General features: G+C 42.8%; 1 protein-coding gene across 2 annotated transcripts in view; it reads left to right on the top strand.

Annotated features, from left to right (window-relative positions):
- Positions 1 to 27,345, top strand: part of SLC22A4 (solute carrier family 22 (organic cation/zwitterion transporter), member 4) — a 67,828-nt gene that overhangs the window by 17,912 nt on the left and 22,571 nt on the right. For both annotated transcript variants that reach the window (XM_006872924.1, XM_006872925.1), the window contains exons 2-5: positions 7,726 to 7,829; positions 8,948 to 9,102; positions 17,131 to 17,302; positions 21,539 to 21,665. In XM_006872924.1, the coding sequence (XP_006872986.1) occupies positions 7,726 to 7,829; positions 8,948 to 9,102; positions 17,131 to 17,302; positions 21,539 to 21,665 (558 nt within the window). The remainder of the gene's footprint in view (positions 1 to 7,725; positions 7,830 to 8,947; positions 9,103 to 17,130; positions 17,303 to 21,538; positions 21,666 to 27,345) is intronic.

Here is a 27,345-nt window from a genome sequence, read left to right as displayed (position 1 = left end):
GACATATTGTCAGGAGGGACCAGTTGCTGGAGAAGGATATCATGTTTGGTAAGGTGGAGGGTCAGAGAAAAAGAGGAAGACCCCTAATGAGATGGATTGGCCAAGTGACAGCATCGATGGACTCAAGTGTGGCAACAGTAGTGAGGTTGTCCCAGGATTGGTCAGTGTTTCATTCTGCTGTGCATAAATCAGGTTGCTATGAGTTGGTACCGACTTGATGGTACCTAACAATAACAACAACAACTGAGATTTTAGAATTGTAAGTAAGTTTTGAACAAGAATCCTGCTGCATTTTCATTTTGCACTAGGTTCACAAATGAGGTAGTCAGTCCTGCCCACTACTTTTGCTCACATAGTACCTGGTTCCATATCTGGCAGCCTCCTCTTCTTTTTCTGCCACTCTAAATCCTATCTAAGGAGCTCTGGTAGCGTAGTCAGTACAAATTGGGTTGTGAACCACAAGGTCAGCAGTTCGAAACTACCAACTGTTCCGCGGGAGAAAGATGAGGCTTTCTGCTCCCATAAAAATTTACAGCCTCGGAAACCCTATACAGGGTCACTATGAGTCAGAACCGACTTCACGGCACATAACAACAACAACAACAAATCCTATCTATCTCCCATAACGCAAAAACCACAAAGGAGGGCACATGATCTTTGGATGCGCATTTCTACTCTACTGCAGATGGAATGATAATGATTGTTGGAGATGTTAATGCCTCTACCAAATGAAATTTTCTTGGCTTTGTCTAAGGAGCCCTTATTGTGCAGTAGACTAAGCACTGGGCTACTAACCAAAAGGTTGGTGGTTTGAACTTACCAGCTGCTCTATGGGAGAAAAATGAGGCAAGCTGCTTCCTTAAAGATTTACAACCATGGTAATCCTAGAAAGCAGGTCTCCTCTGTTCTGTGGGTTGCTATGAGTTGGAATCAACTAAATAGCGGTGGATTTGGTTTGCTTTTTAGGACCAAGGCTGCAGTGGAGGTCTTCTCATCCCTCCAGTGCCTGCTGCCATCCAGTTAGCTCTAACTCACGGTGATCTGGGGTAGTTGCCTCTGGTTTCACTTTTTTTGAAGAGGTGGTGGCAGTTGTTAGGTGCCATGAGTCACTTCTGACTCACAGTGACTGTATACACAACAGAACCAAACGCTGCCTGGCCCTGAGCCATTTTCTCACAATCTTTGCTCTATTTGAGCCCATTGTTGTAGCCACTGTGTGCGTCCATCTTGTTGTGGGTCTTCCTCTTTTTCACTCACCCTCTACTTTACTAAGCATGATCTACTCCAGGGACTGGTCCCTCCTGATAACATGTCCAAGGTACATGAGACAAAGCCTCACCATCCTTGCTTCTAAGGAGCATTCTGGCTGTATTTTTTCAAAATCCATTTGTTTGTTCTTCAATCTATAGTATATTCAGTTTACTTCACCAACACCATAATTCAAATGCTTCAACAGTGCTTCGGTTTCCCTTACCAGTTATCCAGCTTTTATATAAATATGAGGTGGTTAAAATGTGGAGAAGAAGCAGAGGCGATGGTATTTAATAAGCTCAATTTGTTCTGCTTTTTGGAATTGATGTCCAAAGCAAGACATGGATAGGAGGTTGGATTCCTAAAACATGCCCATTTAATTGCTATGATTTGAGTCAGATACCAGTTTTGGAGACTCAGTTTACTCATTTGCAAAATGAGTCTCACTATACGTAATAAGACTTCAAGACTTTGAACATCCATCTCTTTGGGTATCAGAGGAAGAGCTCAACCTCTTTTCTGCAGCTTTAAACAGAAAGTTTTGGAGGTGGGTAGCTATTAATTTAGGTCTATGTTCTGCCTACCCCTTCTGATCTGAGCACATGAATCTGGTCTTACAATTTTGGAGGGCTTGTGCCCCTTTCTTTGAAAGCCCATTCAACGACTCTAGGTGAGGCAATCCTACTCTGGGTTCTGGGCACCTCCTCAGATTTATCTTTGGAATGTGCCTGATGCGTAAAGAACTCTGTCCAAAGCTCACTTGAGATTTGCTGAATTGTCATAAATCAGAAGTTGGGAACTGAAACTCTAGCTGAAGCCCTCTTTTATAGATCCACCAGCAGAGATCATAGGGACCCACTTCTGAGAAGGCTGGATGGGAAGAAGTATACAGAGCTGTGTTTGGGTGTGCCACCTGTGGTCAGCATTGTGGGCACTGTGAAAGGCAGCCTCCTGAATCTGGCTATTGTGACTAGTGCAGGGGTGTTCTCAAGGACATTACCCTCAACATCACAGAGTAACCCCTTTGTAGAAGGATATAGGAAAGACACGATACTCACAGTACTCAGAAAAACTGTGTTTACCACTTTGGGGCACTGTCTTACCTCATGTTGCATAACACAAATACCACAAGTGGATGACTTCAGATTTATTTTCTCACATTTCAGGAAGCTAGAAGTCTGAATTCAGGGTGTAGTTCTGAGGGGAGGTCCTTCTGGTGATTTCAATGTCAAATATCTGCCAGCAGTCCTTGGAGATGCAACTGACATGGTATTCTGGTTTCCTCTTCTCCCTGTATGTATATATATGAGTGTGTATGTCCATTCTGTTCTTTCTATAACTTAGAAATGATTAGATTAAGAACCCATTGCAATGACTATAGACTTAGAAATAATGAGGTTTTATAAGAGAAAGAACAAAGGGGCATGGGATAAAACACTTAAAGAGGGGAGAGTGGTATCTCCTGTAATTACCTGGAGCCAACGTCAGGCTGGTTATAAAGGTTGGATGATCTTAAAGAACCCTATCAGAGGTCCAAGGTCATATAAATCTGAATGAGGTTAGTTCAATGGAGAACAAAAGATTGAAGTTGAGTGTTTTTAAAAGGTTTGTGTTTGACTGCCTTTTGGATATTGGTTTCTCCTGCCTATTATTATAAAACAGACATATGTGTGTGATAGAAATGAATATTGGGTTTGATGATTACAGACTGCTTGTAAGCCTGCCTTCAGCCTAAATTGATTGTATTTGCTAAAAGGAGGGTGAGAATTTACCTGGAAAAAATAGGCTTTTTGCTTTAAGTCTTTATACAGGATGGGACTTTAAGTAGAATCCTGTGCCCCACTCAGAACCTTCAGAGTTGGGACATTTGCATTTGAAAAGTCCAGAGCTACTGGGAGAACAGGAGATTCAAGCTGAGAAAAAAAGCTGACAGTTTGGCGTTTTTTGAATTTTAGAGGCATCAAGGCAAGGAAGTTGGCCCATCAGAGAAAACAGCTTTCTAGGACTGAAAGTTAAAGGGTACTTTGTAAGCTGTATGCTTGCTGGTGACAACCTGGGTCTATGTATGAGTGGAAATAGGGGAAATGCAGCTGAGTTTGGACATATTCTATTGGACATATTGACCTTGAGAGAAGAGAGGGAAGATCAGCTAGTCTGAAGTTTAGAGTGATCCTGAGCCCACAGGCGCTAACCTAACACATGAGGGCTAGAGCTGAGGGTAAAGGGCTAGCTGATTTGAAGTGTAGAGAGGTGTGTGTGTGTGAACTCCCAAAGTTGCAGCTGGTACCCATTTGACCTAGCTTGGATGGCTAGGGCTGAACTGACCAAAACTTGACCAGATGAAGATAAAAATGTTTGATACTCTGAGCAAGTGATCAATTGCTACAATTTGATGAACTGGACTTTTGCTTATGGATTCAGGTGCTCAAAAATTCCAAACAGAATCAAGCAACATGCTTGTCTCCTCAGTGTACTGGATTGATAGGGATTGGCAACTCATACACTGGCTATCAAAAATGGCGGTGGGGAGGGGTTGTTTCGAAAAGCATAAGGTCTACAGTTCAAACCTGCTGCTCCTTAACAAGATTGTTAAGTTTTGGGACCAAGATGATGGCACTTAACAACAACAACAATAAAGGCATGAAGTGGCTGGCTTACAAGCTTTCCGTGGATATGCTTAGTTTTAGAACAATGAGACAAAGGAGAATCCCCACTGAATAGTTTTCCTCTTTTCCAGATGAGTCTTGTGAAAGGGGGTGGGAGATGATGCTGATAGGATTTTGTGATTTCAATTGTGAGTAATTGTTCGTATGATTGTGATTGTCAAAACTATAATTGTAGAAGATGTGTAAACAAAAGGAGGGAGTAGTTAATCTCTCAGTTCAGGGACAGAAGGTCCTGGAATCAACAAGAAGGAAGAGCATGAGTGGAGCATGGAATCCCTGCCTGAAAAAGTGGCGACAGCAGAGACAGCAGCAAAGACAGTGGCATGGAAAGACAGAGCAGCTTTGGATTCTAGGCCCATGGACTGAGCTAGGCTGTATGCCTATGGGCAGGAGACTGGCTTACAGAATGTGCCCTTTGGACATTTAAATGAATATATATATTTTGTTTTGTTTTGTTTTGCGTGTGTGCATCAAATACTTCTGCTTTGTTGATTTGTGACATTTACGGTGAAAATGGGGCCAGTGCATTTTTAGTTGTACGTGTTTTTGTTATGTTAAGCGCAAGTGTGGCTTTACAATTTCCTTTTAGAGATTATGCATATATTTTATAGGTTTCAAGTTGACAAGGGTTGACTGTAATAGTTAGGGTTTTGTGTCAACTTGACTAGGTCAGGATTTCCAAAAGTTTAAAAGTTGGTATGAGTTTATTCCCATGGTGATGAAACCTAATACAGACATAGTTAACTCTGATGAGTGACTATGAGCAGTCAGTCGGTTAAAGGGATGCTTCTTTGGGGGTTTGGCCTGCTCCCAATATAATGGACATATGGGAGGGACTCTGGCTCTCTCTTCCGCTGGAGACCTAGGTCTCTAAAATTATAAGCCATTTCCTTGATAATAAACTTCTCTTTATATATATACATATATACGTGTCACTCATTTTGCTTCTCTAGAAAACCCAGCCTAAGACATGCACCATCCTTACAATCATTAAGCTTGAACCTATTGCTGTTGGCACTGTGCCAATCCATCTTATTGGGGGTCTTTCTCTTTTTCATTGATCTTCCACTTTACCAAGCAATGATATTCTTCCCCAGAGACTGGTCCCTCCTGACAATATGTTCAAAGTATGAGAAACAAAGTCTCGCCATCCTGGTTCCCAAAGAGCACTCTGGTTGTACTTCTTCCAACACAGATCAATTTGTTCTTTTGGCAGTCCATGGTACTTTGAATATTCTTTTCCAACAACATAACTCAAATGCATCAGTTCTTCTAATATCTTCCTTATTTACTGTCCAACTTTTGCATGCATATGAGGTTATTGAAAATACCATGGCTTGAGTCATGTGCACCTTTGTTCTCAAACTGACATCTTTGTTCTTCAGTACTTTAAAGAGATCTTGTGCCGCAGATTTGCCTAATGCAATAAGTTGTTTGATTTCTTGACTCTGCTTCCATGAGTGTTGATCCAAGCAAAATGAAGTCTTTGACAACTTCAATCTTTTCTCCATTTATCTTCATGTTATTTATTGGTCCAGTGATAAGGATTTTTGTTTTCTTTACGTTGAGATGCAATCCATACCAAAGGCTGTGGTCTTTGATCTTCATCAGCAAGCATTTTAATTCCTCTCATTTTCAGCAAGCGAAGTTGTATCATCTGCATTTAGCAGGTTTTAAATGAGTCTACCTCCAATCCTGATGCCAGATTTTTCTTCATAGAGCTGAACAGAAAATTTCAAAGAGCAGCTCAAAAAGACAAAGTCAAGTATTATAATGAAATGTGCAAAAATCTGTACTTAGAAAACCAAAAGGGAAAAACACGCTTAGCATTTCTCAAGCTGAAAGAACTGAAGAAAAATTTCCAGCCTTGGGTTGCAATACTGAAGGATTCTTTGGGAAAAATATTGAATGATACAAAAAGCATCAAAAGAAGATGAAAGTACACAGAGTAGACAGGGATGGGCAACTTGGACATTGGCTACCCAAAGTGGGAGGGCTACAAAGGCAAAAAATGATTGGATTACAAGCTTTCAAGAGGGAACCTAGATCCAGAGGGCCTGGAGGAAGGTAGAATCACCACTGAGTAGTAACCAATCCGTCTAGGCGGGGCTGATGAAATGAAATGCAAATAGGTCTCTTGTGATACAATAGTGAATAATTGTTATCAGGATGGATTGTGAAGATTGGAAATGTAAAGGTAGACATTCTGTAGCAAGGAGGGGAGTGATGAACTTTGCAATCTAGGAGTGGAGGTCCCTGGGACCATCAAGGGAGAAGAGAGGAGAGCGGGACCCTACCCAGAGAAGCAGTGATGCCTGAGATGGAGGCAGAGACAATGACATGGATAGATGGAGCAGCTGGGAACTCTAGACCCAGATAGGGAGAGGGGCAGTGTGCTGACGACTGGGGGGGTGTTGGTGCAGTCTTGCAGGGTATACCCGTTGGTTGGTTGATGATGCATGGAGGGGACTGTAACCATGGCAATGAAATTATATATAATAGGATGAATGTAAAACTTATGTTCTCCCATGTAAACTATCACATAATTCACAATTAAACATTTTTTTAAAAAGAGAAGAAGATGGAAGGAATATGCAGAGTCACTGTACCAAAAAGAACTGGTGGATGTTTGCAGGTATAGGGACTGGGATTTCAGTACATATTTTGTTGAACACAATTCAACATATTGTGTTCAATATGATCGTGATCATGCTGAGAGTGGAATGCTGGGATGCTCAGAGCCAAATGTGGAGAGGCCTCTCGGACCAGCAGGCAGGTCCTTAGGCAGGCAGTTCTGGGGTCACCCTCACCCCTGGTTTGGTTTTTTATCTCTCTTTACTTTCTGTTCATCCAAATTCCCTCAGCTTTTTGTTTTACACCTTGTCTTTGTGTGCATCTTTATAAAAGTCTTTCTCTGCTGCAGAATAAGGTGTGATATAAATATGTGAGTTAATTTTCAATCTATGACATGTTCAGGATGTGAGGATTAGGAACTGAATTGCTTTGTAAAGGCTGGGTAAGTTATCACCAAAGCTATATGTCTTTCCTCTAGACTAGATCATCTTTCCACAGAAGCAACTACCCTACCCTTAAATAAGCACCTGCTTGTTGTTGTTTTTTTTTTACATAAATGAAAGTTTCCTTAATACACTCTTAAATCTTTGCAACTTCCTATGAATTAACTTAAATCCGGAACTGCTAACTGAAACTGGTTGAAACCATAATTTATGCATCTACCAGCAGGGACTTGTTAGGGCTTCAACTGCCTTTGGGCCCTGGGGAATGGGAGGGACACTCTCTGGGAAGGCTGGGTAGGATGGAGGGTGCAAGAGGGAAAGTCAGGCACCCCAGATTCAGCCTGTGGACCAGGGAACACAGGGTTCTATGGAGAGTCTACTCAGAAATTATAACCTCAGAACCCTGGGACACTTGCCCTTTTCAATAAGGTAATGGAAACATTTACCCCTGGACTAAGTGACCAGGCCTTCTGCCCTGCCCCCTGGGCTTCTCAAACACCCTTCCTCCATGCTGGGATGACTTTTGAAGCACTAATGTCACGTCCTTACCTCATACTGCTTCACTCATACTGTGGGACGTCAGTCACAGTCACTGCGCTTCTTGCTTTGTGATGTAAACAGACCAAGAGGCAACACCTTCCATTTTTAGAAACGGAAGTTGAGTCTCAGGAAGGGCAGTAGTTACTTGCCTCAGTAGAAAGAGGCTGCCTGCCAGCCATGCTAACAGTCCCTGGAATCTGTGCTGGGACCAGAGGGTTGGGCTCACAGCTTCACATTGTCTTCCTTGGCAGTGGAACCTGGTATGTGAGGATGACTGGAAAACGCCTCTCACCACCTCCCTGTTCTTCGTAGGCGTGCTCTTGGGCTCCTTCGTTTCTGGGCAGTTGTCAGACAGGTAAAGTGACTGGGGGGTGTGGGGTGTGGTGGGACTGAGCCCCTTGTTGATTCTTTGCCTGTTTTAGGGTTGGGCTAAATTCAAGGCATTTCCACCTAGGGAAAAGGGCCACAGGATCAGTGATGGAAGGTGCCAGAATGATTCTTGCCCACCTGGCCTGGGCCTACTTTTGTTCAGTTCTCCTAGGCTTTTGGCCAGGGGTGGTGGAAGGGAAGTGTCCCCACTGGAAGGTAGAGTCTTTATGCCTCCAAACCATCAAAAAGCATGCTGCTGCCATTTGCCTCCTCACTCCCCTGCCCACCCTACCCTCCCACCCCCACCAACTCTGAGTGTGAGCATACCAAGGATAGCAAGGATTCTCTGCAGCACTCTGCTCAGAAAATCTAACCACAGACCTCCCCTCGAACATCTGCTCATTCAATACCTGGCTCATGCACACCCCCAACTCTGTGTGTGTGTGTGTGTGACATGTGATCTGTCCACAAGGAGCCCACCAACCAGAGTCAGGGTCAGACAGTGAATACTGTTGCTCTGGCTCAGGTCCCTGGCTGGACACGGGGACCACAGAGCTGACTCAGGAGAAGACAGCACCACTGCCCCAGGAGAAGGGCTCCACTGGCTCCTTGGATGTCCGGCCCACCAATATTAGGTAGGAATGGCTTCTGACACACAGGGATCCTCCTGTCAAGCTTTTGATAGGCCAGGGAAGAGAGGCTGCTAAATGACAGTGCTAGGAGAAGCGACCATCCTTCCCCCAGCTACAGAGTCCAATGCACCCAACCCCTGAAAACTGAATTTGGAAAATGGAGTGGGGAGCTATTCTACTCACATCCATGCTCCATTCTGCTTGGAATGCTAAATTAATCCTTAAAGCAACTCCAGAGTAATGAATGGGAGTGTGGTAGCTCTGTACAATAATCATTGGACTGTGGATCACAAGGTCCGTGGTTCAAACCCATGAGCCCGGGAAACCCTATACAGTGTCGCTCTGAGTCGGAACCGACTTGACGGCACTTAACAACAGCAAGCAGAGTACCCGACTAAAAGCTTGCAACCCTGAGCTACAGTGTTGCTGTAGCCTGCACCTGTCATGTTTTGTGTTTTGTTGTGTTTTATAGGTTTGGACGAAAGAGCATCCTCTTCACAACCATGGCTGTGCAGACTGGCTTCAGCTTCCTACAGATTTTCTCCATCAACTGGGAGATGTTCACTGTATTATTTCTCATCGTGGGCATGGGTCAGATCTCCAACTATGTGGTGGCCTTCATACTAGGTAGGGATGGCTTCTTACACACACAGATCCTCCCTCCAACTCTCTGAAAGGCCAGGGAAGAGCAACCACTAAAGAGAGCACAGAAGGAAGGAGTTCAACCCAGGCACTGTGCTCCCAAACTTGACCAGCCTCACGTGTGTGTTGGGAAGGAGTTTGTAGTGATAGGTTCTTTGATGAAGACAAGGCAGGTACTCACAGAAAGTCTGATATTTGATATGCTGGGCCCTGCCATGAGTAAAAGTTAGTAGAAACTAGCCACAAAATAACTGAGACACATCATCCTCAGGAGCACAGGACTTGGGGAATCTTGTGGGAGGGAGACCTAGTCATGTCTTTGATTGGAGCTGTGAAAACTCAAGGATTCTTCTACTTAGTGAGGCAGGGCAGAATGGTGTTCCTACAACTGTGTGTGGCTTATGAAGGAACTTAGAGTAGCTGGTGTGGCTGGGACCCAGGCTGTGGAGGAACGTGCTTAGGAGGGATTCAGTGTCAGCCCACCATCATCGGATAGATTTGGTCTCACCCTGAGTTAGAGACCACTCCCGAGCATATCGGCTATGTGCAGGACAAGTCTCACTGCACTGATATTAGTCTGGTCTCCTAGCAGCAAGCAGCCTTGCTTCTAGAATATCAGACTGCAATAAGGGGAACTTATAAGCTGCAAGGTCATGATGAGACTCCCAGGGCCTTCACCAGCTTTCCCAGACAGGTTGATCAGGGTCATTAACATGCTCTGAGCCCCCAGAAGTGAGAGTGTTTGCCCCCCCCCCAACTGATGGGGTGTAGGGGTTGCCTCTGGGACAAGAGACACCAATTCCATAAACTCTAGGGTGGTGACACATCCTAATTGGCTCAGAATTGTCCTAGTTTATGCCTATTGTTACAATGTAATCATTAATAGAACCCCATTAGTGAAAATCTATAGGTTTTTCTAGTCTCAAAAGTTTGCATCTAGTTCCTTGACTCTAGATGCTTATGAAAGTCTAGATGGCTTTAGAGATTCTGTGTTCTCTTAGCTGAAGATGGATACACCTTCCTTCAGATTGCCACCATGGAACTGTTCAAATTCCACTCCTTTAATCATTTGTGAAGAGCCCTTTGTCATGGGTCTGGCCTCAGTGTCTGCGGAGGGGAGAGGGAAGGATGGTAGAAGAGCCTGTTGAAGCCACATGGTCTCAGCAGATAGCACAGTCTTTCATGGGTCCCAGCCGAAGGGGGAATCTCTCCTCCCTGCAGAAGTTTGTTAGTGTAGGGGCACAAAGAACTGCAGGCCAGTGGTACTGGAAATTGAAGGCTGAAGGAACTTAGGGCAGAAATTGCAATCTCCAGATGACTGATAGTGGGAAATGCAGTGACTCTGTACAGTAAGCACTAAACTGCAAACCACATGGTCAACGGTTTGAGCCCACCAGCTGCTCTGTGAGATAAAGATGAGGCTTTCTGCTTCTGCAAAGATGTATAGCCTCAGAAACTCCATACAGGGTCCCTATGAGTCGGCTCAAACCAGCCACTCTTTGGAAACTCTAAACAGGATTTCTGTGAGTTGGAACTGACTTGACGGCACTTAGTAATAACAATTGACTCTTGGGCACAGCAAAACCTATTTTTCTTATGTTCTAGTCTCACAGAATTCATCTTCCTTGTTGTGAACCCCATATTTCTGAAAAACAGAATATGTGGCTCCTCAAAAACAGAAATTTCTCCTCAAAACAGAAGATGCTATCTGAAGCCAGCAGAGCCATATGGTAGGAGGACCTAAAGGATCATCTACAATGAAAGGGTAGGGAGTCATGCTGAACCCAGAGAAGCCCTGTTACTGGGACAGGAAGCAATGGCACCCTCCAGGTTCTTCTGAGTGGCCAGCCTAGAGACCTGCCTTTCTGGTGGTACAGGGTACATATGGGGGTCATGGAGCCTCCCCTGTGTGGTTGAATGAGGCAGGGAGAGCCCACCCCAGGCCATCTGCAGGAAAGGCCTACCCAGCTGGCTTCAACACTGTCCATTCACACCCTGCCTGCTCCTTGTTTGGTTATTGGTTCACATGCGTGGCTGAGAAGGGTCAGAGGGCTCAGTGGAAAGTGACATCAGATCAGTTCAGAGCAGTCATGTGTGCCAAGCCAGCAAGCAGTGGTACAACCACTCCCTGTCAGCCTGGATCCAGGCCTGCTGCTAGAGTGCATGCCCCAAGTGCTTCCTATGACCTGACTGTAGAGTTTTACTCCAAGGTATGCTACAGAAATTGCTGACCTTTGTGTCCTGGTATGAAACTCTTTGTGTTGGGTTTTAAGGTCTCAAATTTTGGACATCAGAGTGTCCCTGAGAACCAGCATGCCCCCTGTGGGCAGCTGGACTTCTTGTCAGTGTCTGGGGAGAGGACCCAAGGTACTGGAGCAAGGTGGCCGCTAGCTTCCCCACAGTGCAACAGCGCTCCCTGGCGTATCAGGGTGGAAATAACCTAATTCTGGTTTTTCATTTGACCAAGATGAAACGAAGCTTGGGGTCTGGACTAAGTTCTGTCTGGCCTTTCACTTTAAAAAAAAAAGGAATTTATTTCAAATAATAAAGTGTAAAAATATATTATAAAACAGGAAGTAAATCCATAATAAAATGCAAATGATAAATGTTATTTAATAATACTAGTAATACTCTGATATTTTTAAGATGTAATTTTTAGGAAATATTTAATTTTCAACATTAAAATTAAATCATCTTACTTTTTATGTTATTATGGTTTTTTTTAATAACATATCATTGCATTCATTGTATCTGACTTTTCACTTTTTTCCTTCTGCAATGACAATCTCCTTTTATGAGTCTTCAAATTAATTCGAGAAGTTGAGTTACTCCTCTCAAAGCAATGTAGAAATGGGGTCTGTCCTTGCTCTGTTTTTGAAAAGTGAATACAGCCTGCCAGATTCATATGAGACTAGAAAAGGGGAGGAAGTACCAGTGCTCCCCAGAGAAGCAGAGTGAAGACACCTGCAGTGGTGACCAGGCCTGATCTCAAGCCAGACTGATGCTGAGTGGGAGGAAATGGTCATTCAGGACCAAGGACACTGACCTGACCGACATTCCTGCTCCACTTCACAATCTCCCATTAGTTCTCAGAAATCATGCCCTCTGCCTGTCCTGTAAAAGGCTAGTGGCCTCCTCTTTGATCCCTGGAACTAGCTGCTTGAAATGATTCTGCACCAACAGTTAACTGCCTCCTATTTTGATTGATTAATTAATTCAGTATTCTCCAAGTATTCCTACCATTAACCCCCATGAAACATTTGTTTCAACATTATGAACTATTTAAAGCTTTATTTCCTCTTTTTGATATGTAATTGATTGCATCTTCCTTCATAACTTTGGCTAAAGTTATGATGTAACACCTAATTACATCAGTTATGCAGCCTTTATCAGCCACATTGTTTAACATTTTTTTTGAGATATAATTCACCCTTTTAAACTATACAATTCAATTGTTTTTAGTGTACTTTATAAAGCTGTTAAATCATCAACTCTATCTAATTCCAATGTTTTCAGTCCCTCAAAAAAGAAACCTGTACCTATTAGCAGTTGTGCCCCATTTCCCTCTCTCCCTTGCTTTGACAACCACTATTCCAAACATTCCCTACAAGTGAAATCATATCATATGTGACGTACCACACATTTTTAAGATTTAGCCATGTTACAGCATGAATCATTATTTCATTTATTGATGAATAATATTCTGTTGTGTGGATATACCACACTCTGTTCATCCATTCATCAGTTGATGAACATCTGGGTGGTTTCTAGTTTTTGCAGTGCCTTTTGTCAAATAATGCTGCTCTGAACATTCCTGTACAAGTTTTGGTGTGGACATACATTTTTAGTTCTCTATGTACGTACCTAGGAGTAGAACTGCTAAGTCATATTGTAATTAAATATTTAATCTTTTGTGAAATGCCAGCCTGTCATCCACAGCAATTAGCCTTATATTTTTGTTCTTTTGCAAGGCATGACTTATCTATCAAGAAAGCTATTTGACTTTATCAAAACCCAAAAACCCAATTCCAACTCATAGCAATCCTATAGGACAGAGTCAAACTGCTCTCTAGGTTTGTCAGGCTGTAGAGTTTTACAGAAGCAGACTGCCTCATCTTTCTCCTTGGAGCAGCTGGTGGGTTAACCCACTGTGTCATTAGTGCTCCTATTTTGCTTTAACACTGGCATAATTTTTATTGTAGTCAATTACATATGTTATCACAGTTTACATACGTTATCTCAGTCCTCACCATAGTAACTCCATGAAGTAGGACTCATTTTGCAGATGAAAACACTGGCTTACAAAACAAGACTAAACCCCTTGGCTCAACTTTCAGCCAAATGCTCAATAATAGCACCAGGGAGGTACGCGTTCCTTAGAACAATCAACCACACAAGTGAACAGTACCATCAGGGAGGGATATACTCCTTAGAACAATCACCCATACCTGTGCGTATCAGGGGTATATGCACACCTTTGAACAGTCAACCACACAAGATCAAAAGGGCAGCACTTGCACAGAGATAAAGCTCAGAAGCCATGAGGGCATAGGTAAGAAGGACTAATGGGAACAGTAAACACAGGAAGAAGTGGGAAGACTACTTTATATTATGGGGTTTGCAGTCAATGTCACAAAATAAAAAGTGTTTGAACTGTTGAATGGAAAACAACATCAATGTGTTCCTGTAAACCTTCACCCAAATTACAAAAAAACTTTTTTAAAGAAACAAAACAGGAAAGATTAAATGTCCTCAGAGTGACTCTAGTAGCAAGTCACCAATCAAGAAGTCCAGGTTGGCTCTGCTTGCCTGATGGAAGGCATTTGTGCTAGAGCTTCCTGGGTCCCAACCCATATCCTGGTCTCTTCACCACATAGACTTACTTTTAAGCAGAGATCATTCATGCTGGAGTGGCTCCTATCCCCATGTGGAATGGGCCCAACCACTTCTTGGACTGACTACCAAAGAAGGCACTGGTCTCCCGTGGAGGTGAGCCTGACCTCTGGGAAAGAGAGCTCAGACTCAAGTGGAAGTGAGAGTCAGTGAACGAACACTTCTAGAGAAGCTTTAGGCTTAGATGGCTTAGGTCATGTTCCTTTGGCTTGGACATCAGAGTTACAGTCTCAGAGGACACTCAGATCCAATCAGACTGAGACCAACTGACCTTTGCCCTAAGAGCAAAGTCTAAGAGGCTAGAAGAGGGGGCCCAGGCAGCAGAGCCAGGTGTCACCACTGGCATCTGTCTCACTGCCAGTTGAGTACAGAGGATTTATGGCATTGACAGGAATCGGGACTCCTTCCCTACTGTTCCTCAGAGGGGGCTTGTTGGCCTCCAGTTGGTTCAAGGACCAGTCTAGGAAGGAAAAAACCCAAATCTTCACTTTTGAAAGGTGTCTGCCCATTTCTTATACATGTCTCCATTAGATCTTAGTCTAAGGATTGCCTTATAGGGCATTTCAGACTTTGCCTCCAGTGGTTTTTGCCTTATGAAAGCTACCTAATTAATACCTAGAGGTCCAAACAGATCAGGCTTGAGTCCTGACTACACCACTTATTACACATATGTAGTCTTAGGCGATTTCTTCTAAAATCTTCACTGATTAGGTATAAAAGAGGAATAATCAAATTTATTACATAATTGTTGTGAAGATTCCAAGACATAACGTATGAAACAGCTCAGAACCTGGCTTAAAAGAGCCTACTGAAAAATATACTAGCTGTGAAGAAGATGATGGTGATGCTTAAGGTAAGGGAGTTTTCTAAAGGTCAGAGTGCAGGAAGCAGTGCTAACAAGGAATTATTTCAGTTCATACCTATCCATGCTGTTTCCCAGGAAAGCAGAGAGAAAGCTTCATAAAGCTTTTATCCCCCATAGATACTCTGCAAATTTATAACTCTGTTCTGATCTGAATCAGGGAGTTTCCTAGGAACTCCGTTGTGTAACTTCTCTGTCTTCTCTTATCAAGGAGGCATAAGGGACCTCTCTGAGTGCCATAATTCTAAAAGCTCCTCAAGGTCCACAAGGGCCCACTTGATTTCACAATCAAACCCTCTGCTGCTTTACTTCGGATTCTCTCCCGGGTAACAAAGCACCCCCTATTCATTCCTATTTCATGGTAACCACTGTCAAAGGGTTTAGAAACCAGGGCATGGTGAGGGAGTATATGGAATGGAGTAGTAGGCAGGTCATTAACAAGGTAAGAATCTTAAAAAAAAAAAAAAATCCGAAACCTGTTGCAGTCTAGAATCTATAGGTCAGAGTAGAATTGTCCCATAGTTTTTAAGATTGTCATCTTCATGGAAGAACGTAAAACTAGTGGGTTTGAGCCACCGACCTTTCAGTTAGCAGCCAAGTGCTTACCAATGGGCTACATCTGGAAATTATACTTAAGATCTTTCTTAAAAAATCCAAGCCCTGTTCTTAGAAATGAGTTCATAGACTGAGAAAGTCCCTGGGTGTTAGGGCTATTATACATCATACACAGAGGCGAATCTACAGAAATAGTGACCATGGCAATTTGTTTTAAATTAATGAATGATTTCTCACTGCTGTGGATGGAAACTGTGACTAGAACCTGTTCATTGACACCGTCCCTCAAGTGGCACCTAGGGCTCATGCCGTTCCTGCCATACCCTAGATAAGCCTCCGGGTGATATGGGATACAGGAGGCACATAGTTCTGAGTCTGCCAGTCTGGTTTCCAGAAAGGGTTTCTCAAGAAAAAAATCACCGAGATACGGGGCTCTGAGAATGAGTGAGGGAGAAGTGGGGTGGGCATGGAAATAGGTAGGAGGTAGAATGGGAAACCAGCTGAAATCATAATTTTGATGCTTCTCTGGAATTAAGTCTTAGACTCTGCCTGGGTCCAGGACACCAGCATGCTCAGAGCCTATAAATAAGATCAACCCAAATCTCTCTGGCAAGCCAAGCCTGAATGACCTTTGAATTCTCTGTTTTGTATTTTCTGAGTTACCCACTTCTCTGAAATGGTGGGCAAATCCCTCACAAAAGGTAGAACCATCACCAATGCTAGATCTTGGCCCCTGGGACATAGGACCAAGAATGGACCCTTCAGGGAGGTTCTGAAGTTCTGTGACAAAAGAAGGAGCTTGTTCTTGGTCTTTCCCATCTTAAGCCAAGAGCTCCAAGGGACAGGCCACCTCACTGGAAGAACTGGTACCTAGCGCTACTGTGAAGCTAGCTGAGCAAAGCAGGAAATCTAGACTTACTTACATTTCCTTCCCCAAACTGTGCCTGACATTAATGAATGATTCTGTGGTGTTCTGGGAAAGAGCTGAGGAATATCCAGGTGTGCAGGCTTACAGCCAGCTCCGGGGCTGCTGCCTCCTGGGACTAGAGCAGTTCCTTCTTTTCTTTCCTTGGTCTGCATGGAGTCTGCCTGGGGGCTGGTCTCCAGGCATAGTGTGGCTGCAAGGGATTCAATTTCAGGTGCTAGGAGCCTGCTCTGTGCACCCCCAGAGCCAGCTGGATCCTATTTATCATTCTTCAGGGCTCAAGGGTGGGTAAATGTATCATAACAATGTCTCAGAAAACATGAGCTCTACTATTTCCCAATGAGCCAATGTCTGTTTATTTACAGATGTGAATTGTGGGGAAAGCTAAATGCACCGTGGCCCCACGTAGTCCCTGCCTCCCTCACAAGAGCCACTGCTTGTCTCCTCTACCACTCTCTCTGTGCCTCAGGCTAGGCTCTGATTTTGGAGAAGTGGCATTCTCAAAAGAGATACATCTTGGTATTGGGCAGGATATTTCTATGCCATGGGATGTCCTCTTAAAAATGAATCTATGACGCCTCTAGAATCTCATTAAAAACTCTTCTTTTTATAAGGTGCTAAGTCTTGAATCACTTCTCACCTTCCTTCCCCTAACCACTCCTGTTCTGAGTCACTAGGCAAATGTCTCTTCCTTTTCCTAAGTCTGTCAGGTAATAATGTAAAAAAGCAAATATTAAAGTGAGTTAAAATGCTAATACTCCTCCCTTGTTTTGAACAGGAACAGAAATTCTTGGCAAATCAGTTCGTATTATATTCTCTACGTTAGGAGTGTGCACATTTTTTGCAGTTGGCTATATGTTGCTGCCACTGTTTGCTTACTTCATCAGAGACTGGCGGATGCTGCTGCTGGCGCTGACGGTGCCGGGGGTGCTGTGCGTCCCGCTGTGGTGGTGAGTGCGACTCGATTCCAGACAGGCCCTCTAGTGTGGGCCAGCACACCTGGAGCCGGGAGCATGGGCTTCTGATCTCCACTGGGACTTGCTGAGGTCCTTGAAGCCAAGAATTTTTGCCTCATTACGGGAGGGCCTGTACACTGGGATTCGATTCTCTGTTATCCTCCAACTCCCTCCTCGACTCTCCCCTGCTCTTTTTGTTGCTAATTTTTGTGGTTGTTATTTCTGGAGATGGTATTGTTGGAGCTTGTTATTTTGGACACTTTTTTTCTCTCTAGAATATTCTTTTTCTCCTGATGGATTCAACCAACATACTCTCCTCAAATTTCCCAATCACATGACAGATGATTAGCATCTCAGGTGTGTCTGTCTGTTTATCTGCTTTGTCTTGAAGAGCCAGAGAGAAATTTTTGTTTAACGAGTTCTTAGAGAAATGTTCTCTTCCCCTACAATGCCCAACTCAGTTCTGGCATGTTAGTTATGGGAATAGCATTAAGGTTTGGAGATCCTGGCCCCAGTCTTATCTAATAAGATTATCTGAGACATCTCAGGTAAGAGAACAGATTAAGAATAATGGAATACAGTCCTAGCCATACTACCCTTTTTTGAGATTTCCCATTTCTTTGTTGTTGTTTTTTTTATGTAAGAAAGAGAAAAGGGAATTCTTCCTTTGGTGAGTCTGGTTTATTATTTTTATTACTGGTAGAATTTGACAAGTAGCCCAACTTGGCCTCATTGGGCCATGGCTCAGGTTGGCCCACTTCAAACTACTGTTTGTTTTTTGTTTTTTTTTTAAATGACCTCAAAGATTCTAAGACAGTTGTGGTTTACCAGTGTAAATTCCTGGCATGGGGTGCACACGGATGGAATAAGGAGAGCACATTACTTTTTCCTGCTTCCCTGGATTTTGAGAGAGATTGTGTTAAAGGTTAGATATTGTTCTGATTTAGAAGTTTCTCGTGGATCCCAGTCTCAAGCCTGTGCTAAATGCTCAAATAACCTTTACAGCTCTGCCTCCAAAGAAAACATCCTAGATTTATGAGAGCGGAAAAATTTACTGGAATAAGAACCATCATCACAATCATCCCAACCTCTTTCCTTCTCCCCACAGCCCCCTTGATAGTGAAATTTACTGTAAAAGATAGTAGCCAGAGGTTCTCTCAAGATACAAGACAAAGTTATTCAAAGGTTGTTTTCTACATTTCAGATGAACAATTTTAATCACTTATGTTCTCTAGTCGTCATTTTGGCCTAAGAGGCCGGTATTTTTTAAATGTACTATAACCAGCCTTGGATTCCTGGTGTGGCGCTGTAAGATAAGCACTGAAACATAAGGTTGGTGATTCAAATCCCTTAAGAAACCCTATACAGGGTCACTATGAGTCAGGAGCAACTTAACAACAATAATAACATAACTAACCATATTATAAGCCAGGTATTTAACAACACACCAACCTATTACCATCAATCAATCAATCAATCGATTGATAGGTAGATAGATGGATGGAGTAAATATAGAAGTGCACTCACTGACCATCATTAATCGATTGGCAGGAATTTTTATATGTAGGGTTTGGATCTTTGTCACAGGGCCAAATACCTCAGCAAGAAAACACTGATATTTCCAGCACAAAAGGTTCATCCTACAAGGCAGTGACTCACTCTTGCTCAAAGGAGAGTTCTCTTCCTCTTGTTCTAGAGAACTGCTCCAGACACAGGGTTGCACCAACAGAGGGTAGTCCAGGGCCAGCACTTACACGGTGACTGCTTGTTCTAGGCTGCCCTCTGTTGGTAGTTTAAATAGCAACAGTCTTACAAAGACAGTCTTACCATTTTCTTCTACAAAACAAAATCACTTTCTTCTAAGCATCTCACCTGTGAAGGCACCTTCCTGAAGCAGTGCTCATCAGTCCAGGTGGGCTGGGATGTCATGGGGAATGCTTAGAGTTGCTGTCCTCTCTGCTGCTTGCTAAGCAGCTTTTCAGTAATACCCCAGCCCTGTTTATAATTTGAATAAATCTACAGCAGAAACTCTACTGGGTCGCTACGAATCGGAACCAACTTACAGTATTTAACAACAACAGAACAGCTATAGTCTGTGGCCTCATTTGCCACTCCATTAACATATGAAATGTTCAGCTAGACTTGGGACTTTGTGCACCCTCAAATCATGACAGTTCAAAAGTAGAGATCTGGGTAGCTCTGCATACAGAGGGCTGGAAAAGGGAAGAGAAACTACTCAGAGTCACTACAGGTAAAGTGGGAATTTTTTATGCTCTAAGTTCTTTTTAAAAGGCTTGCAGTAAGTGACCACAGGTATAAATGGGGTATGTGTAGAGGGTAGAGGTAGGGGTAGGGAAGGAAGCCATAAATGCACCATGGGGAAGTGGTACATTTTCTAGTTGACTCAACAAACATGTTTCATAGAGTATCCAAGGTCAATGACGGGCCTGCAGAAAGATAGACTATTTCTAAGCATAAAGTGACTGGGGAAAGATACTGCCCAGAAGTAGAATGTCCATGAATGGTACAATAGCTTCATAGTTATTCTGCACTAGTACAGTAGACACTGGGAGCTCTGCTAGCGTACTGGTTACATGCTGGGCTGCTAATCTCACAGTCAGCAGTTCAAAATTACCAGCCATTCCACAGGAGAAAGATGAGACTTTCTGCTCCCATAAAGATGTACAGCCTCGGAAACCCAATACAGGGTTGCTATGAGTCAGAACTGACTCCACAGCACATAACCACCACCACCACCACAGTAGCCACCACAGTAGCCACTGGCCATATATTTCTATTTAAAGTTAACTGCATTCAATAAATTTTAAAATCCATTTATTTTCTCAGTAACAGCCATAGCCAAATATGAAGTGCTAAGTAGACACATATGGCTAGTGGCTACTGTGTTGGACGGTAATATTCTTTTTCTGCAAAGTTAGAATACTGCAGAAAGTTAAATGAGGTATCAGACAGTTCAGCTCTAATTGCTACTGAATGTTAGTGATCTAACATCATCACAGTTCCTACAAGGGCCAACTAAGAGTGTATTCCAAACAAATGTAAACTAGACTAATTTTTCAACCCATGTGCTATAGTAAGCTGTGAACGGGAGTTCAGGGTTGGCCGTTTGATATATCATGATTGACTCTGAGCTCATTCCTAGTGAGATTTTGAGTAGGCCTATTAATTACAGGAGTCCCCTGGTTCTGTTACATGTAATTTATTTTCTAGGATAACTAAATGCTGCCAAATAGGTAAGGAAAACAATAGCTGGCAAGAGAACGGCTAAGATTTGGAGAAATAAAAATTAGCAAAGAATATAAGTTAATATTTACAGCTGTGTTGGCACATCAGTGGGATAATTGTTATAACAAAAAAATAAGTTTAAAAATAGTAAAAAGAAAAAAACAACCTTGGCTTGTCTCTCAAAAAAGGGACTGGGTGCTCACTGACGCGGGAATCAATAGAAAGCTGTGAGGATGCCCACAGGAGGACACCAGGGATGAGGACACCAGGGAGCCCACCTTCTCCTCTGCCTACGGCTAAGCTTGAGGAACACAGATGCCCTGACCAGTCTTTACCCAATAAACTAGCAAACATCACCAGCTGGGGTCTCAGGAATTCTCTTAGATTGGACATTCTGAGGATCCCTGGTAGTACTGTAGGTTAACAATTGGGTTGCTAACCACAAGGTCAGTGGTTCAAACACACTTTCCACTCCATTGGAGAAAAATGAGGTTGTCTGCCCTGGTAACTATGTGCAACCTTGGAAAGCCTTGGGAGCAGTTCTACTCAGTCCATAGAGTAGAATCAACTTGGTCAGAATCAACTTCGTGGAGGTGGGTTTGTTTGGTTTATGGGGGCTTGGACATTCTGAAAATGCAGTTTCTTCCCTGGGAAGGATTTACAATTTTGTAGGCTGCATTTCTTTTATGAGCCACAAGGTTATTAAGTTTCTGGTGGCCTTTTCCAGCTGCCCTGGTTTAAAAAGCCCATAGTTAATGTCTTCCCTTATGGCCTATCATGGGCAGGACTTTGAAACTTGAAGGGGCTGGCACTTATTTTTGAGGACTTCTCCCACCCCCACCCCCATTTTCTTAAAAAACAAAATTTTTTAACCCTACAAACTAGAATTTTACAAAATTAAAATTATTTTGGGAACAACCTATAATTCATAGAATCAAACCTTGCTACTGTGAAAAATTATGGACTACAAAAAATTTATTCTAGGTTTATTCCTGAATCTCCCCGGTGGCTGATATCCCAGAGAAGATTTAAAGAAGCTGAAGATATCATTATAAAGGCTGCAAAAATGAACAACCTAACCGTTCCGGCAATTATATTTGATCCTACAGAGGTAAGAATTTGCACATTTCCTCTCGATACTAGCTATGCATTCTTAGTTTTTATGAAAGTTAACTTAATTCAATATTTACTGGGCCCCCACTATGTACCAGATACTGTACTACATCTTAGGCATACACACAGTGACTCACTTCTGGGATAAAATTAACCTTAAAGAGTTGTGCACAAATTAAGTACAATAATATATGTAAACTGCTTAGCATATAGTAAGTGTTCATTAAATATTTGATCCCTTCATTTTGCACATTTACCTCCATTTTTTTTTATTGATATTGTTCCATACCACTGACACAGCTGCATACTAATGATTTTTAAACAACCAGATTAAGTGGGAAACGTTTGTGTTTGAGGCCTATTCCATCCATAGGTTCCTCATTGAACCCTAAATCTTACCAAAGCCTGCTGAAGAAGCTGTGCATGTGTTTAGCCTTAGTATATGTCATTTGTAGATCTTTAAGGCTTGACCCACACCATAGTATTTTCAATAGCCTTATATGCATGTGAAAGTTGGCAATGAATAAGGAAGATCGTAAAAGAATGGATGCATTTGAGTTATGATGTTGGAGGAGAATATTAAAAGTTCCATAGACTGCCAGAAGAACAAACAAATGTGTGTTGGAAGAAGTACAACCAGAATGTTCCTCAGAAGCCAGAATGGCCAGACTTCATCTCTCATGCTTTGGACAGATCATTATGAGGGACCAACTCCTCGAGAAGAACATCATGCTTGGTAAAGTGGAGAGTTAGCAAAAAAAAGACCCCCAACAAGATGGATTGGAATAGTGACAGCAGCAATGGGCTCAAGTGTAGCAATGACTGTGAAGTTGGCACAGGACCAGGCAGTGTTTTGTCCTGTTCTGTATAGGGTCACTATGAGTTGGAACTGCCTCAACAGCATCTAACAACAACAACAACAAGGCCTGACAGCACAGATTGGAGGAGTCACCTCTGTAGGCAAGTGGGCATGAAAGAAAGCTGATATTCTATAGAAGTAGCCACTCTTCCTGACAGTAACAAGGATGTGCACTGTGCCAGGACCTGTGCTGGCTACTAGGGGAAATATAAAAAATAAGATATAGTTCTTATCCTCCAGGAGCACAGAATGTAATTAAGAGAGACAAGCAGATTAGATGGAAAGAGAAATGATGACATAGGGAGTAAATTCCATGTACTTAAGGGGTGGACGCTGCCCAGTGGTACAGAGAAAGAGAACAAGGTGGCCAGGTCATGTATGGATGAGTCCAAACCAGGGAGGACAATTGGCTTTACTTAGGTAAATACAGAGGGTGAAGTAGGAGAAAAAGTAGACTTCTCAGGATACCCCAAGAAGATAAGTGTGGCTGCAGTGGGAATCTGTATTCCCCATGCTGAAGTGTTGCAGACCGTGTAAAGCTGGTCAGAAGTTCGAGGCCCACTGGGCCCGAGTGTTGCAGACAATGCAGGCCACAGGCTCTGAGGAAAAGATTCTGGCCACCGGGCAGTCATAGCAAATTGTTTTTCATATTAGTGTTCAGTTATGTTTTATTAATTCCAAACATGAGCCCTTAGTATCCACAGATAAATGTAATATTTTTCTAAAGCCGAAACTGTAAAGGCTTCAAAGTCAAGCCTTTCTCCAAAGGATTAACTGAAAATAGCTTAGCTACTTCCCGGTTCTTTGTTCTATAGACAAAAAAGTATCCTCCCTAATCCTTTTCCAGGTGCAGCCCATTCACCTGGGCTTCTCCTGTCTTCCTGCAAACCTGGCTCAGGAAGCCAAAACAGTGGGACTCCACCCAAGCCTTTTGTCCTTCCCTTTTACCTTCCCCCAACTGAACTTAGGGGTTATAGATATGTTAATTGAGTCTGAGAAACCAAGTTGCGGGCCTGGGATTTGAACCAGTGAAGCTTGATGTATAGTTCTGGATGTCTGAATGTCTGGAAAATTACTGATGTTAGCTGTACCTTGTCTTAGTCCCTCCCAGCTTGGTGTGAAGTTCCTCCCCTAAATAAAATGGAGATGCAGGCTGGCCCAGGTGTGCATTACAGGCAGGCAGTGAAAGAGTACACTACAGCTAGCAAGGCGTGCTTTACAGGCACAGCTAAGATGTTTACCATACAGGACCTTACTGCCCTTATGGCTAATATGTTCACCACGCCAGAGCTGCCAGACACCAGTAATGCAACTATCCTGGTTTCGGGGTGCCTCCTTGTCTCCCTCTGTTTGTCTATCTGTGTATTCTTTTGCTATCCTGTCGCCGCTGGATCTCCCCTCCTTGTGAACCAAACACTCATGAACAACGAGGCCAGTCCCTGACACTGAAGTCTGCACTCCTTGCTACCACAGAAAGCAGAACTCTGTGGAGGAGGGCAGACACCCCTGAGGGCTTCCTCCTTCACTAACCTTCCACACATTTACCACTCTGGCTGTTGCTGCAGGCTTAATTACAGCAACCATAAACTTCCAAGTTCTCAGAGGGCTGCCAGCCCAAAATATCTTATACTTTGCTTTTCAGATCAAGAATTCCATTCCCAGCCTTAATCAATTTAAGTGGCTTAAAAAAGAATATTGGGAGTGTCTGATACATTTGCGTCTCAGTGCTGTGCTCTGTGTTTATAGTGAGTTATTGGATAGTTTATGGCTAGTTGTTGGCCTGATTCCGTCTTGAGAAACTTACTGTCTAGTTGTAGAGTCCAGACCTATGTGGATAAAAGCAACCATAAAACATAAGAGATATATAGTTAATGAGTAAGAGCAAAGTCTAGTGTCAAAACACGTGCTTCTTAGAAACAGTCTAATGGATTAATGAATCATAAGAACATCAGTCTCCACAACTCTAAGACCAGAGCTAGACGGTGCCTGGCTGCCACTACCAACCAGTCTGAAAGGGATCGCATTAGGTCATGTATGGAGTGGGAGAAAAGTGTAAAACAAAACTTAAAATCAAAACAAAGCCTTTGGTCAGACAGAAACCAGTGGAATCCCCGAGAATATGGCTTTTAGTCACCCTTCAGGTCTGAAAATAAATTCACTCCATGCCTCAATTTTCAGCCAAATAATAGATGGATTTATAAAGAGAACAACAATACTATGGAGAGACACACATCTTAGAATAATCAACCATTTGAGGTCAAAAGAGCAGCATTAACCAAACACAAAGTTCAAAGGGTTGGGAAAGAAGGAGGAATGGAAACAGGAAACACAGGGCAGAAGAAGTAGGATAAGTGATGTTACATTGTGGGAACTGCGATCAGTGACACAAAACAAAATGTGTACGAATTAAAGGAAAAACTGATCTGCTCTGTAAAGCTTCACCCAATTCATAATAAAGAGTTAAAAAAAAACAAAAAAAAAAACCTAATTTTTAAAAAAAACAAAACAAAAAACCAAACCACAAACCTTTTGCTTCTGACAGCACCTTGCTTTTTCTTCTTCCTGCTGTGATCACTTCCTCTGCTTGCCTCCCAGATTGGGTCCTCTCTAGGAGGCTCTGGGTGCCCTGTGCAGCAAATGAGCCTGCTTAGAATGATAATGATGCCAGGCACAGTGTCAGCTCACTTAATGCACAGAGAAGTAACTTGCCCAGATCACCTAGCTATTAAACCAGAATTTGGAACCTACGTCTCTCTGGCATCAAAGTGCATGTTCTTAACAACTGTGACTTATTAAGCTTTTTTACAAGTTGTGATAACATTTTCTATTACAAAACCTTTGCCAATTATACAATTGTCACCTGTAATTCAGTGACACTGAGGATGGTCATGTTGTACAATCACTACCACTATCCTTTCCCAAATGATTCCACCATCAATAACAGAAACTCTGGGTCCCCTCAAGTTTCCATTGTTTATGTTGTGGCTTTGCTTTGTTGTAATAGCCTAGTTACACTGCTGTTTGGTAAGGTGGAGGGTCAGAGCAAAAGAGGAAGACACCCCCAGCAAGATGGATTGGCAAAGTGGCAGCGTCAGTGGGCTCAAGCGTGGCAACAGTTGTGATGTTGGCCAAGGATCGGGCAGTGTTTCGTTCTGCTGTGCATAAGGTCACTATGAGTTGGTACCGACTTGATGGTACCTAATAACAACAACAACAACTGCTTGAGGTATGGTGGTGCAACCACTAAGTGCTCAGCTGCTAACCAAGAGATCAGCAGTTCGAACCTACCAGCTGCTCTGCAGTGGGGAAAACCTGGCAATCGGTTCCCATAAAGATTACAGCCTGGAAAACGCTATGAGGCAGTCATACTGTATCCCGTAGGATCTGCTATGAGTTGGAATTGACTACATAACAACATCACTCCAAATGGTGCAGGAGAGAAAAGGCAGCATGGCTGTGAGATGTGTTCTTCTAGAAAGAAGGGTGCTGACGTTGGGAAGCACCCACTGCTTGACACTCTCACTTCCTTCCTAATAAAAACTCTTCATTCTTCAACTTCTTATTGCCTGAAATACCATGGGAGTCCCTGGTGTGGTGCTGCGGGTTAATATGCTGGACTGCATAGTCGGTTTGAACTGCAAGGTCGGTGGTTCAAGTTCACCAGCTACTCCTCGGAAACCTGATACAGGTTCGCTATGGGTCAGAACCAACTCTATGGCACTTAACAACAACAAAAACAACCTACCATAAGATTCCAAAGTGCTTGTACTTTCTCCCCCAACTTGTTCCCCACCTCAGAGCCTTATCATTTTAATTTCTGTTTCCATGCTAAAAGCTTGGCTATCTAGATTGTCAACTCATGGTAAATTGGCAAATAAAAAGTAAAAGTTGAGAAGCCTATTGATGGCAGTAAGAAAATGCCCAGAATCTTATTCTCACTAAAGGCTAGCACTTTATTCTCAGTGGTGAAGTAATTGTTGTTGTTTGTTGCGAAGTAATAACAAGAGCTAAAACGTACTGGGTATTCTACCACGGTTAAGAATTATGCTAATCTTATATACAAATGATCTCATTTAATCTTCTCAACTCCCAGTTATATCCATTTATAGAAGAAGTAAACAAAGGTTTAGAAGGATAAATAATAACTTGTCCAAGGTTCCTGGTTAATGCTAGTCTGTTTTGGTGCACAAAATTACCACAATAAGAAAAATATAAAAGCAGACAGAGCCTCAAAATAATTTGGGACTATCTGGTCCTACCACATTAATAGTTCCTAACTGACTTAGTGTGAAAGAAGCCATCTATAGTGATGACCATGAGTCCAGAAAGTCTTTGTTAACAGTCGGGCTTTGTGTAAGGAAACAGCACACTCGATGCTATGTATTTTAAATATTTCTGCCTAAAATGAGCTAAAACATTTTTTAAAGTATTAGAATAAGCATCACCTATGCAGGAGGAAGAAGTGCAGCCAGAGTGTTCCTTGGAGGCCAGGATAGCCAAACTTCATCTCTCATACTTCAGACATATTGTCAGGAGGGACCAGTTGCTGGAGAAGGCTATTATGTTTGGTAAGGTAGAGGGTCAGAGAAAAAGAGGAAGACCCTCAGTGAGATGGATTGGCAAAGTGACAGCATCAATGGGCTCAAGCATGGCAACAATTATGAGGTGGGCCCAGGATCGGGCAGTGTTTTGTTATGTTGTGCATAAGGTTGCTATGAGTTGGTATCGACTCAATGGCACCTAACAACATGCAGGAATATGGAGTCCTAGTGTGTGGTGCTGTGGGTCAATATGCTGAACCACAAGATTGGTTTGAACC

This window comes from Chrysochloris asiatica, unplaced genomic scaffold, assembly GCF_000296735.1.
Source record: "Chrysochloris asiatica unplaced genomic scaffold, ChrAsi1.0 scaffold00215, whole genome shotgun sequence".
Classification (NCBI taxonomy): Eukaryota; Metazoa; Chordata; class Mammalia; order Afrosoricida; family Chrysochloridae; genus Chrysochloris; species Chrysochloris asiatica.
Note: the sequence above shows the minus strand (reverse complement) of the source record. Positions and strands in the feature narration are given on the sequence as shown.